This window comes from Jatropha curcas, chromosome 3 (genome assembly GCF_041381405.1).
Source record: "Jatropha curcas cultivar XTBG-Jc1 chromosome 3, XTBG_Jcur_1.0, whole genome shotgun sequence".
Taxonomy (NCBI): Eukaryota; Viridiplantae; Streptophyta; class Magnoliopsida; order Malpighiales; family Euphorbiaceae; genus Jatropha; species Jatropha curcas.
In genome coordinates this window covers 4616566-4629775 of record NC_143153.1, presented here as the reverse complement: position 1 = coordinate 4629775, position 13210 = coordinate 4616566, and the positions used below count along the sequence as shown (strand labels likewise).

Genomic DNA, 13210 nt, shown 5'->3' with positions numbered 1-13210 from the left:
GTAATTTGAAGAATTTATAAGTAAAATAAAAGTTAAAGATATCATAATAATAATACATCTAATTACAATTAGGGATGGAATTATGAATAAAAAATATTTCTATCATTTTTAAAAATATTAATGGTTAATGATTATTTTTCTTGCTGAGAAAAAATTAAGAAGCTATTTATTTATAACAAATAAAATTTATTTATGTTGCATTAATTAGATAGACTAATGAAATTTTTTTAAAATTTTTATTTTTTAAAATTTTATCAGAATCATAGGAATAACTTTTTAATTTGGAATTATCTCTTCAATTGAAATTGAGAGTATTAGAAAAGGGTCGAAATTAAGGTGAAAATTGACAGAAACATCAAGATAGGGTGAAGTTGAATAGTCCATAAAAGTTTGGGGCACTTTGATACATTTGGATAAAGTTAGGGCATTTGGTTATTCATTAAACAAAGAATAATAATACAGTAGTACACAGTCATTTCCCCGAAATAACCGTCGGAGTACTCCGACCAGCCGGACTCTGGTACATGTACTGCGGTCGATGTGGGGTCTACTACAAAATTCTGGTTCTAGCTGTATATGTTTGCTTAACTTATCAGTATATTTTTAAACGCCTCTCTCACCTTTATCTTCGTGCTTACAGTTTATACAGATAAAAGACGTATTGTAATTTCTAGTATCTGTCTATAGCTTCTTCTTCTTCCTTGAGACGGTGCTTTGTTCTCAATCTCTAAGTAAGCATGCTGATACCGGTGCTTTTTTTCTTTCTTTTTTTTTTTTTTTAAATATATTTCATTGTTTTAGATCAATTTATATTTTTATTTCGGGTTGAATCTGGCTTTATTTTTATTATTTTTTTATGAATTATTGTGTTTGGTAGATTTGATCTTTTGTAATTTTCTTTCATAAAATTCGAATTATTTTATCGTCTAAAAATTCTCTCTCCTCTGATGTTCAGATCTCTTTACTTGCTGTTTGGTTGTTGAGAAATGCGAGGGAGATGAAAGAAAACTGTTCTAAATTTTCCTTGTTTTTTCCACTAAAATTTAGTTTTTCTCTTGGGTTTTTGTTGTAACTTGTAAATTAAAATGGACAAGCTTGATTAAATTATTTTGCGGTTCTAAATGCATTAAAGTTCTTATCTTATCTGCTCTTTAGGTTTTTTTGGTACGTCTTTAACTTGAGGTGTGGAACATGTTTTGCAAGTCTTCATTAGATTTCTTTGTTGCTACAATTTCTTCGCTTGCTCTCTATATAGCTCGTTCAATTTTTGTGATTATGATAACTGAATCAACACTTCATTCCTTTTAATCTGTAATGCTTGGAGAAACCTGCCACTTTTTGCTTGGATTACCTGGCGAAGTTTTGCCCTTTATTAAAATATTCATATATTAGAATTGGGTTCTGGTGTGCCCTATATATTAAAATTAACATAGGATGATGCTCTATTTATTTATTTGAATATTTTGTGTTTTTGTTTGTATTATGCTAATTTTAAGCGTTTCACGTTTTCTGGATGTCTACTTACTTCTAATAAGTAGTATGAGTGCAAATTAAATGTGTAGATCCCTTTTAAACAAACAGTTCAGTGGTTTGTGATTCCATGTTTAACAATTTAAGAAATAGATTAGACAAACTTTCTTTCTTTAAGAGATTCTCCCTTTATATAGTCCCAAGAGTAAACTATATATTAGTCTATATACATAGGTGGTTTTTTAATTTGTGCTGGTTACAACATCTAGATTATGAATGAATGAGATATTTAGCTCCAATTTCTCATTATCATCATGTGCTGATGGAAAGATATTGTTGTTATTTCATTGTGTTATTGATATGGTTTCAGGTTCCTTTTGAAAGATCCTACTCATGTGAGAATGTGAAGTTCTCGTGCCATCCCCTTCCCTTGGTGAGTACATCAAAATTTCCCATATATTGGTCTTTTGGATTCCTTTTATCTGTGTTTCTTCTGATTATGCCCATTCTTGCAGTTTGCCTTCAACTTTTGACATGATTGCTTGACGACGAGAGAGAGCACACTGGTTAGCATTCATGCTGTGGGCTTGGCTGTCTACTAGCGTGCTCTCTATCGTCGTCATACAATATGCTTGAGGAAGGTTCCTTTTCATCCATTTTTGATTACTGGCATGTGAATAAACAGGTGTTTCTAACATCTTGCTGTAGCTGGAGCCCAGGTTTTGATTTCTTTCTGATTCTAAATTGTGGTACCATAAGTGCACTACATTATTTAATACTCATGTTGTGCTGATGTTACAACTAGGGATGATTACTGGCGGTACTTATAAAAACATATTTAAATTGGGTTTAGATATTAGTTAAATGGGTTTGGGATGAGTATTAAATTATTACTTGTCATTGGTTTGGGTTGAAGGCTGTGGGTATTCGCTATCCACCGAAACCCACTTAAAAAAAATTAAAAATATATAATATTTTAAGTGAAAAATATCAAACAAATCAATTATCCGAAAAAATTTCATAGAATTTGCATATTATTAAATGAAAATCCCATATTCATAAGCATACAATTTCTAACCTGTTGTAGTTGTTTTAATTTTGAAGTTGTCTTACTGATAGATTTTGGAAGTTTTAATTGGATGTGAAAGGTTAACTTAGCAAAAAAATTGGAAGATTATGATGTCAGTATAAATTTTTAGTTTTTATGTGGATGTTATTATAATGAATTTTTTAATTCATACGTGGATATTGTTAAGATAATTATTTTTTTTGAAAATTTTCTTGGTTTATCTATGAATTTTGATATTTATGAATTTGAAATTTATTTTTAATTTTTCTAAGATTTTTGCTAGTTTTATTTTGTATCAAATGGACTTGAGTTAGCAATGAATACATTAGCAGGGTGGTCTTGCAGGTATGTATTAAAATTTTAAACCGGTTGGAGACTGATATGGGTATTAAAATTTTAAATGGGTAGTTCAGAATTCTTGATACCCGTACCACCTCTGAACCTAGTTATGACACATTAATCAGATATCTTCTGATGCTTACTTTGGTATGTGACCACTAATATCTTGTAATAAAATGTGAAATTTCAATCGCTTCATGATCTAGAAGTGAAAATTTTGTTTTTAATTAGGATTATAAGTAAAAGAATATAATGACGCATTAATTGCTTTGCATATCATTTTGATCCAAGAAATTTCATTTATCGAAAGGAATTATCTAAGTTCCAAGATGCGTGTTCGGCTGTAACTATTGTAAGGTGATAATTTTTATGCTTGTTGAAGCATTGTTATGAGTGTGAGGTCTCAGGCGCAAAGGGCTGCTAGAGCCTAGGCGCGAGCCTGAGTGAAGCGAGGCGCAAAGGAAAAAAAAATGAATTTAAACACAACTGAAAATTGTGTTTTAAGATAAAACAAATGAAAAAGAAAATTAGAAAAACATGGAAAGGAACACGCGTGAATCAGAAAAAAAAATAGCAACATGATAAGTTATATTTTAAGATATTACAATTAAGATAGAAAAGAATAGAATCAAGAAAATGGAACAAAAAGAAGATAAAATGCAAATATAGGAAGAGAAATTGAGAAAGGTATATCTGAATGGATATTGGCTAAAAACTAGACTGCACGAGGTGAGTGTTAGATAAAGGAGTGGAGGCTAGATGCTGGCTAGAAAGCTGTATATTGAAAGAAAACCCTACGTGACTTCTTCAGAAAAACAAAAAAATTAGAAAGGCGCGCCTTTCTTGAGCCGTAGGTGCAAAAGAGGCACACGCCTCGACCCAGAGGCAATAGCCTGAGTGAAGTTGCTCGCCTAAAGGCACAAGCCCTTGAGCCTTAAGTAAGGCGTTCCTTTAATAATACCAAGAAATATTGTTGCGTAGGAAATAGAAAGATACTAATCAATAAGAACTTACGAATTAGCATCCACTACTAAAAATGGGGATATTTTCTTGTTAAAAGGTAAAGCGTATTTAATCTTGGAATGATGAACCCTAATCTAGTCATTTTGTGTCATGAGAAGTGGGCTTAATTAAGGACTTCTTGAGAAGCAAGTGGAGCTATTGTGCTTGGTTTGCTAGGAAGTAAAATTTGAAAGGAAGTTAGACCTTATTAATATTAGGCATCCAATTTCTTATATCTTAAAGTAACTTATTGAAGGGTTTAATAAGGCAAACTTCCTTCATTGAAGCGAGATGAAGTTACTAAATGACATTCCTAAAATAAATTTGTATTGCAATAGTTGTATTTTCTAATACACTTGCAAAGTTTTCCTATTTGACCAATAAAAAAAGTACTTTATGAATAGATTAAACAAAATATTGGTGTGCTGGTTGAACAAGCGTTTGTGAATTAAAGCCTAATTGAAGTGGTTGCCCAGTAAGGTCATACATTAATTAAAGTGATTGCCTATGGTAACTTCTTGGTGAGTAATTCCTTTTAGATAGTGATATTATAGGACATACCAAGCAACCACCTGCAAATGCTTTTATGTTTTGCAAATCTCAAGTGATTGCAATTAAAGTTCACAATTAAAAATGATGGTGATTAGGATTAGGATTAGGATTAAGAGTTTCAGTTACAGTTGGTCAGAGCAAGAAAGAAAAGAGAAATAGGCAGCTGTATTCTCATTTTTAACATGCGTCAAATGTTGTCATCTTTTAGTCTTACCATACGTGTTATTGATATTTATGATATCATGGACACTAAAGGGAAGTTTCTATAAGAACCAAAAACCTGTTAATGTTGGCAAACTAAGAAGCAATTATAAAGATTTAATGTTTAATACCATTCGAGTCAATGTTACTACTGTGCCAAAGTGGCTAAACAGCCTAGCTATAATATCTATATCTAGAAGATGAGAGTTGTTGTGGATTTTAAGGAGGCATCTCCAACCTAGACTAAGTTGAGGAAGGTTAGTTTTGGGAGTGGGGGTTGGGGAGAGGGAAGGATGTTGAGGATTAAATTGTCATTGCAGGACTTGGAAATAATATCTTATTTTAATAAGAAAGTAATTTTTTTTTTTTCAATTTCAAGTTGGTGACTAATTTTAAAACCAATTCTAAAGATTGAGATGGAATTGAAAGAATGAAAATTTTTGCTAAAATTGATATTTCTTATAAAGATTGTGATATTTTTTTATCATTAGGCCTTCTTTTTAAGTGTAAAAGATATTGTAATTCACATTTGTTTGTACATCTTTTGTATGCCGCTTGTCTTTGCATGAGTACGGAGTAGGCTCAGCAGCGATTGCAATGGCTTCTTTATCTCTTCACGTTTAAAAAAAAAAAAAAAAAAACAAAAGATTGTTTGAAGATTGGATATTTGACCTGGTCCAATCAAGTGGCAATATATCAATATGGATTTTCTTCTACTTCTACATTTACACTTCTCTCCTCTCTCCAGCAATATATCGTAGGTTGTTTCCACATGCATTAGCAATTGTTCTATGGGACCAAAACCTTTCAATTGTTCTCTTCAAGTTTATTTGAAAGCCTAGTTTTAATATATAAAGTGGCGAACATGCCTTCGGGATTTTATTTGCAGCATTGGTAGAGTGTGGAATTAGGTATGTAATGACATAGAGTAAATCCAATTAGGACTCATCTGGCACAAGTAAAATGTAAGAGGTTGTCCATATGATATATGACAAGTTTAATTGCTAAATGGAATGATTTCAAAAGTATTACTACTAGGATAAGGTAAGTGAAGTAGCTAATTAATGCTTAGCAATCACCTCCATACATGCTTCTCTAATATTTCCTCTATTGAGATTACTAAAGCATAAGCATTGCAGCTTGCTATGGAGATGGTTAGAAGTTGATAAGTTTGGAAAGTGATGTTTTAACAGTGGCCTTCCATTGAAAGCCTCCAAAAACTGATTTTTCTTCACTACATCTGATCATTTAGGAAGTGAAGGAGCCACAATAGCCAAGTACTTTTGCAGACAATATGGTTGTCTGGGTTGAAGAGGTTCCCCTTCATATTTGGTCCATATGGAGGCTGATATAATGGCTTCCCCCTAATGAACTATGCTTGTCGCTCAATAATATATGAAATGTTTGGCTCTACTATTGCAGCGAAAATGCTAGAATTTCGGTCAAATTGAGTTATGTTTAAGCATTTCCCTGAGGAGATGGTGAGTGCTTCAATGCTGCTGTTAAATTAATGGAACACTTACATCAATGTTTGGTAGGTATATTGCTTGAAGATTTTATGTTTTTGAAGACTGGATAAATGCATTTTTGCATGACAATTTCATGTTTCTAATAGGGTTTCTCAATGTTTCTCAACAGCAAGTATTTGTTATCAATATCTATAGCATGAACTCGGAGTTGTATATATTTTTGGCAACCGTTTCTCTATAATAAGTATGCAGTACTTCTTGACCTTTTTAGTTTTCTGATCTAGTGTTGCGCATTATTTTAAGCATATAGAGAGCTTGATGGTAATATATTTCTGACCTCTCTTGTTGCATTGGTTTCAAGTACTTTCATCTTCGAGACCCAGGGAAATGTTCATCAGGGTCCTGTATAAATTTTGGAGGAAGGAAGTTATGGAGAAGCTTAGCAAATGAGTATCCGGGCAAGCCTTTGCCTTGGGGTCATGCTTCTCCAATGCGAATAACCTCAGATTTTCTGGTTCCTGTTGGTTTTTGCCATGTTTGTAGGTTGATGTAAGCATTGGCAACCGCTACTATGATGTTTGAGTAATGCTTTTTGACAGCTAGTTTACGTTAATGAACAACTTTTTATAGTGTTTTCTTTCGTATTTATCATTTCTTGCTTCTGCGATTCATATGGAAAGCCTCCCAGACGAGTATTAAGATGCATTGTGATAAATAAGCTTCTTGATTGAGAGGGGGTAGAATTCTAATCCCATAAGCATTGAAGTAAAGCGTAAGAAAAAGTTATGGCTTTTGTTTTGATTTTTTTTTTTTTTTCCAAAGGAAAATATTGTGCCAAATTACAGCTTTTCTTAGTATAGCACTGTTCATGTGGATACATTTATTCAGGTTTGATGTGTACAAATTCGTACTCGAGCTCAAGTCAGGTCCTGAATCTTGATGCCTACGACGTGAGACGATTCCCAAATGGTCAGATAAGAAAAATGTACCCGTATGATGTTTTGATATAAATGAATTTCAAAATATGGAGTGATTTTTTTTTTTTCCTCGGTTTAAACCACCCGGAAGCCGAAGTTGCGAGTCTGATTAGTCTGGATTTTGAGGATAGAATTTGATTTAGTTATAGTATATAAAATTGAAATTAAATTTTCTTTCACATCTAACATGAAAAATATAGAATCTGTAATGAATTTCATATATTTTTTTGAAAATCATATGTGTCATTGCATTAGATTATGCGGGGAAGCAGTTGAACATTATCTCTTATCTATTAATTTGAGCATGTCGTGATTAATTAAATTTTACTTTGGAATGCAAACATAATGAGAGGTACACAGTCGAAAACATCTACCTAGCTAATTGAGATTAATTTTAAAAATGCCCCTTTGTTTTAAATGTTTTATTTGCACCAAAATGATAATTTTAGATATTTTTAGTCACCATGTTGAAATAAAAATTATAAGCAAGTGATTTTTCATTTTTGACAATGTACCTGAAGGACAGACCATTTTTGTTTTTTTTTTTCTAATAAGAAAAATGCTACTTTTCTATTTTTTCGAAAGAACTAGATAACAAAACTTATTTAGCTTTATTTTTGTTTTCCTTCTATATTTTCTCTCTCTTATTTTCTTTCCTCTGTAATCCGAAGTACAAGCATACAGTTACCTTGTATTTTAGTCAGGCCAGCAAAGACAAAACGCGAAGGAATGAGTCATTCCACGCAGCCAATAGCTGCTTGCACAGCTTTCCCACCAAATATAGGCGCAAAGTCCAGAAACTCTCCAAATAGAAATCAATTTCTCTCTCTTTTGCAAAATTGCAAACACATTAACCAAATTCCAGTAATCCAAGCTAAAATCATAAGAACCAACCATGACCAAGATCCTTTTGTTATCTTTGAGCTACTTCGCGTTTGTTCCAATCTCAACTCTATTAACTACGCCACTAGAATCTTTTCTTACACACAAAACCCAAATGTTTACCTCTACACTGCTCTCATTGATGGGTTCGTATTATCTGGCTATTACATTAATGGGATTCAATTATATTATCAAATGATTAGCTCATCAATCTTACCTGATAAGTACGCAATCACTTCTGTTTTGAAAGCTTGCGCGTTTCAATTAGCGTTGAGAGAAGGCAGAGAGGTTCATTGCCAAGTTTTGAAATTTGGGTTTAGTTCAAATAGGTCAACGAGAATGAAATTGATGGAGGTTTATGGCAAATGTGGAGCACTAAAAGATGCAAAGCAGGTGTTTGATGAAATGCCTGAATTAGATGTTGTTGCATCAACAATCATGATTGATTCCTACTTTGATCGTGGATTGGTTCAAGAGGCAACTAATGTCTTTAATTTGATTAAGACTAAGGATACAGTGTGTTTTACTGCGATGATTGATGGGTTGGTCAGGAATGGGGAGTTGAACAGAGCATTAGAGATATTTAGAGAAATGCAAAGGCTTGATGTGAGGCCTAATGAAGTTACAATTGTTTGTGTTTTATCAGCTTGCTCACAAATAGGAGCATTGGAGCTTGGAAGATGGGTGCACTCTTATATGGGTAAGTGTAAGATAGAGCTAAATCATTTTGTTGGTGCTGCTTTGATCAATATGTACTCAAGGTGTGGTGACATCGATGAGGCATGGAAAATTTTTGGAAAAATGAAAGAAAGAAATGCCATCACTTACAATTCTATGATTATGGGGCTTTCATTGCATGGAAAGAGCAATGAAGCTATTGAGTTGTTTAGAGAAATGACAAAACAAGGACATAGACCAACCAGTGTAACTTTTGTTGGTTTGTTGAATGCTTGTAGTCATGGGGGTTTGGTGGATTTAGGTTTTGAAATATTTCACTCTATGTCCAGGGATTATGAGATTGAACCACAAATGGAGCATTACGGATGTATTGTGGATCTTTTAGGTCGTCTGGGACGACCTGAGGAAGCCTATGATTTCATTAGAACAATGAAGTTAGAACCAGATCATATTATGCTAGGAGCTTTACTAAGTGCTTGCACAATTCATGGAAATCTGCAGTTAGGCGAAGAAATCGCAAAAATGTTGGTGAATTGTGGAAATGCTGATTCAGGAACTTATGTTTTGCTGTCAAATGTATATTCTTCATCTGGGAAATGGAAAGAGGCTGCACAAGTAAGAGCAAAGATGAAAGAAGAGGGAATATTGAAGGAACCAGGCTGTAGTTCAATTGAAGTAAACAATGAGATTCATGAATTCATCTCAGGAGACCTAAGACATCCTCAGAAAGAAAAAATCTACAAAAAGTTAGAAGATATTAATCTAAAATTGAGATTGAAAGGGTATACTCCTGCAACAGAGGTAGTGTTGCATGATATTGAGAACTGGGAGAAAGAATGGGCTTTGGCAATACATAGTGAAAAACTAGCAATATGCTATGGATTAATTTCTACAAAACCATTTACTACAATAAGGGTTGTGAAAAATTTAAGGATATGCAATGATTGCCACTCAATGATCAGACTTATATCTGAGATTACCAAGAGAAAAATAGTGGTTAGGGATCGCAATAGGTTTCACCAGTTTGAGAATGGGATTTGTTCTTGTGGGGATTATTGGTGAAATAGACTCTTACAATTTTCAAGTATTTGGATTCATTGAAGTAATGTTGTATATACAAAAATTATATAAATAGTTAATTATTTTTAACTTTTGTATATAATATATACAATAATTTATGTTATACTCTTTAAATTTTGAGTGTTTTTAAGGACAGAATCCCTTAAATGTGGAGATGGAGGGCACTATTGTCCCCACTAGGATAAGCATTCAAGCATCATAATATTGCTTACAAATTAGTTTCTCCTTCTCTAATTTGATGTCTGATCAGTGAGTAACTTGTTGTCAAGAATAGCTGATGTAATCGTAGGAAACTCCTGCTAATATATACCTGTAAAGTTGTTTGACAAAAAGACTGATGACAGATTTCTTTCTCTCTCTATGGATTACTTCTCTTTCTTTAATTTTCTTTTGTTGTTCTTGGTACTAAGCAGTTGCAAGACCTTAATTTTAGAGAAGGAAAAAATAAATAAATTTAAAGCTGAAAGACATTAATTTTGTTCAATCGCAAATTTAATCTTTCAATACAAGATCAATAATAAATTCTCAGAAAAATAATGATTCATTAATAAATATACCTCCTAAAAAATCTACTAACATTACTCAAATACAAGTTTAATTTGACTAGATAAAAAACAAATAATATTTGATTACAAACTTTCAACAGTAAATGTAAATAAAAAGCCAATCACGTAATGATTCCGTTGGTCTTTTTGGTCTTTTTACCTACATAAAAAGTGAGAAGTTTTGAATTTGAGTATTCTCTACCATAGATTTTTCATTCATTCGCAATGTTAATTATTTTTGAAAAGTTTTTATACAATTGTTTTATTAGGCAACTTTATCAAATGCTTGATCACTGAAAGGCCACAATTAGAACCTGTTTGGTATTGTTGTTTATTGCTAATAACAAAATTTAAGAGAAATGTGTATAATTATTTTGATTTATTGCTCAAATATTCATAGCTTGGTTGGTCCCATGTGTAAGTTAGGCAGCTAATGTGTCACCAAGATTTGATTTAACATTAGTACTTAAGGAAATATCTGTTAATAATCCACTATCCAACACGTAATTCTTTTTTTAAGGTAGAGTAAAAACCGCGTTTAGTCAATCCGTTCTAAAAGTGATTTTAGGTAAAGATTTCTATTTTTGTCTTCTCTGCAATGTATTTTGATTATTTACAGAACCGGAAATTTCTATATGAAAATCCTTAGGCTTTATTTGGAAAGGTAGTGAAAGAAACTATTGGAAGAAAAAAAAAATAAAAAGAAATATATTTTACAGTAAATAATATAATTTTCTCAATTTATTCATTGTTATTTCTCCAATTTATAGAGATTTTAATTCTATAGATTTGAAAGAATAATGATTATTTTTCATTCTTTTCAAATAAGAAAAAATTCCTTTTTATTGATATTTTCCTTACACATTTTTCTTTTCTCTTGAAAAACCTCTTCTTTCTAAACAAAGGATTAAAGTCGTACCTTTAATTGTCATTTTGGTTTTTCCACTTTATTATCTATTTTTAATTTTCTTTTGCTTTACTAAACTTAGATCTGTTTTTGTACTCATTTTTTTTCCCATTTTTGTGGGAGTAATTCTTTCTTTGTAAGGATTTATTATTAAATAAAACTATAATATTGGGCTTTATTTCGTTTGAGACTTTAGATCTTAATTTGTAGGTGTGAATCTTCGATCAATAGAGTTTAATAATACGATTTGTTCTTCCATTGATGTTATTAAAGCATAGTGACGAAAACTCATCTGTATTCGTCATATGTTACAAATTCTCAGAAAAATAATTTAATTATAGAAGATCATGAAGAGTTATTTTTTTGACGTCCATATTAATTAACGGACTAATTGAAAGATGTAATATTATACTATTTTTTAAGAATATGAATTATTTTGTTTCGTTAAAAGATCAGCAAACTTTATTAGTTAATAATATTAAAGTTTATACTTAGTCTATATGATTATTTATAATTTTTGATATTATTATCGATGAATTATATTTTTTTTAAAAAAAGAATACAATTAATGTAGAAATAAGATGAGCAATAACTTTGCAATTTTGGCGCTCAGAAATACAAGTGACAAAATCCCAAAAATTGAGGTCTCATAATGGGTTTTGGTTTTGTTTCTATGAGGATGTTTATGGTATTTCCAATTTATTTTTGGTAGATAAGTTCCATCAACTTTTCTAATAATGGCATTACATTAGAATTAGAATATGGTTTCTCAATGACCAAAAAAGTACAAGCTACAGTTAACTTGCAATGATGAAGAAAAGGGCAAATACAGTCAATTTCCATTATCATCGTCATTCTCCACCTAGATAGAAGACTGATCCTTTCAAACAAACCCCACATGTTCTATGTTTATCAAGCTCCTTTCCCACACCTCTACCTATGTTTTACGACAAACCTTTTAAAAGCAACAAATGTAACTGAAAAGGCAAAGCATCTTTTTTTTTTTTTTTTTCTCTCTCCAAGAAAACGTATTCAAACCCCACAAGCAAATAAAGCAAGAAATTCTAGAAATAAGAAGGAAATTTCTTTCTATATACAGTGTTAAGCTCCTTCTTCAAGCCACAGCTGTCTTCCATTATTGCAGGGAACATAAACCCTACAAGCTAAATCCAAGATTCATTCAAAAAGATTAAACAATGGATGAGTAACTCTCTATCTATCTCTCTTTATTCTCTTCTCTATCATTTCTTGCTTTACTTTTATATTTTCTTTCTTTTTGTCTGCAGTGATTCTTCTCTAACCCATTTTCTTCCTTTCATTTTGCCCAGATCTCCAAAAGATCCATACTATAATGGAAACCCATCTACAGGAAGAGTACCATCTACTTCCTCTTTCTCCTCCACCTCCACCACCAGTGTCCATGTCACAGCCCTTGACGGTCTTGTCAATGTCAACTCGCTTTTCACTATTGCTGTCTTTGTTGGTCTCTCTCTCACCACACCAGGCCAGCGCAGTCTTGAGAACCGCTCTGCCTGTGATGCAGGCATCGATGTTGCTAGAAAGCTTCTTGTTTTTGAGGTTGTGTCGTTCAGTTTCTTCTTGTTCTCTTCTTTAATCGCTCAAGGTCTGAAATTGGCAATCAATTTATTAAATAGCAAAGATGTGGATGAGGCGTTTAGAGCTCATATTAATCTAAAGGTGTTGAGATTTGGAATGATGGGTTCTGCAGTTGGGTCTGTGATGGGTTGCATTTTCTTGATGCTTTCAATGGTGAATGTGATTGAAATACGGTTGGGGATGTTGTCTTGTGGAAGCAAGAATGCGGTTCATGCAGTTACAGCATTAGTCGTTCTGGTTTCTTCTGCTCTCTTGATTTATATTTCCACTGCTATTTATGCTTTTCTCCATTAATTATTTAATCTTGCTTGTAGGATTCTCAAATTTGAACTTAAAAAATTATTTGTAATATAAGCTCTCTGGAAATGAGATTATTGGGTAAGCTCATTGTGGTTCCCATTTTTGGTGGTTTGATTGCTTAA

General features: G+C 32.3%; 2 protein-coding genes and 1 long non-coding RNA gene across 6 annotated transcripts; all 3 read left to right on the top strand.

Annotated features, from left to right (window-relative positions):
- Positions 1-273: 273 nt before the first annotated feature.
- On the top strand, positions 274-6773 carry LOC105643952 (uncharacterized). 4 transcript variants are annotated; one of them, XR_016320015.1, is made up of 4 exons: positions 274-731; positions 1841-1903; positions 1986-6346; positions 6464-6773. It is a non-coding gene; the product is annotated as an uncharacterized LOC105643952 (long non-coding RNA). The 4 variants fall into 4 exon arrangements; XR_005178505.2 differs by having other exon boundaries at positions 280-731; positions 1986-2189; positions 5773-6773; XR_016320016.1 differs by having other exon boundaries at positions 277-731; positions 2156-6773.
- A 913-nt stretch (positions 6774-7686) lies between these two features.
- Positions 7687-9788, top strand: OTP80 (Tetratricopeptide repeat (TPR)-like superfamily protein). Its single transcript, XM_012229205.4, has one exon. The coding sequence runs from the start codon at positions 7809-7811 to the stop codon at positions 9699-9701; it is 1893 nt and encodes a 630-aa protein (XP_012084595.1). The 5' UTR covers positions 7687-7808; the 3' UTR covers positions 9702-9788.
- Positions 9789-12234: 2446 nt separating this feature from the next.
- Positions 12235-13210, top strand: LOC105643970 (uncharacterized). The gene is made up of 2 exons (XM_012229216.4): positions 12235-12375; positions 12500-13210. The coding sequence occupies exons 1-2, from the start codon at positions 12368-12370 to the stop codon at positions 13080-13082; spliced, it is 591 nt and encodes a 196-aa protein (XP_012084606.1). The 5' UTR covers positions 12235-12367; the 3' UTR covers positions 13083-13210.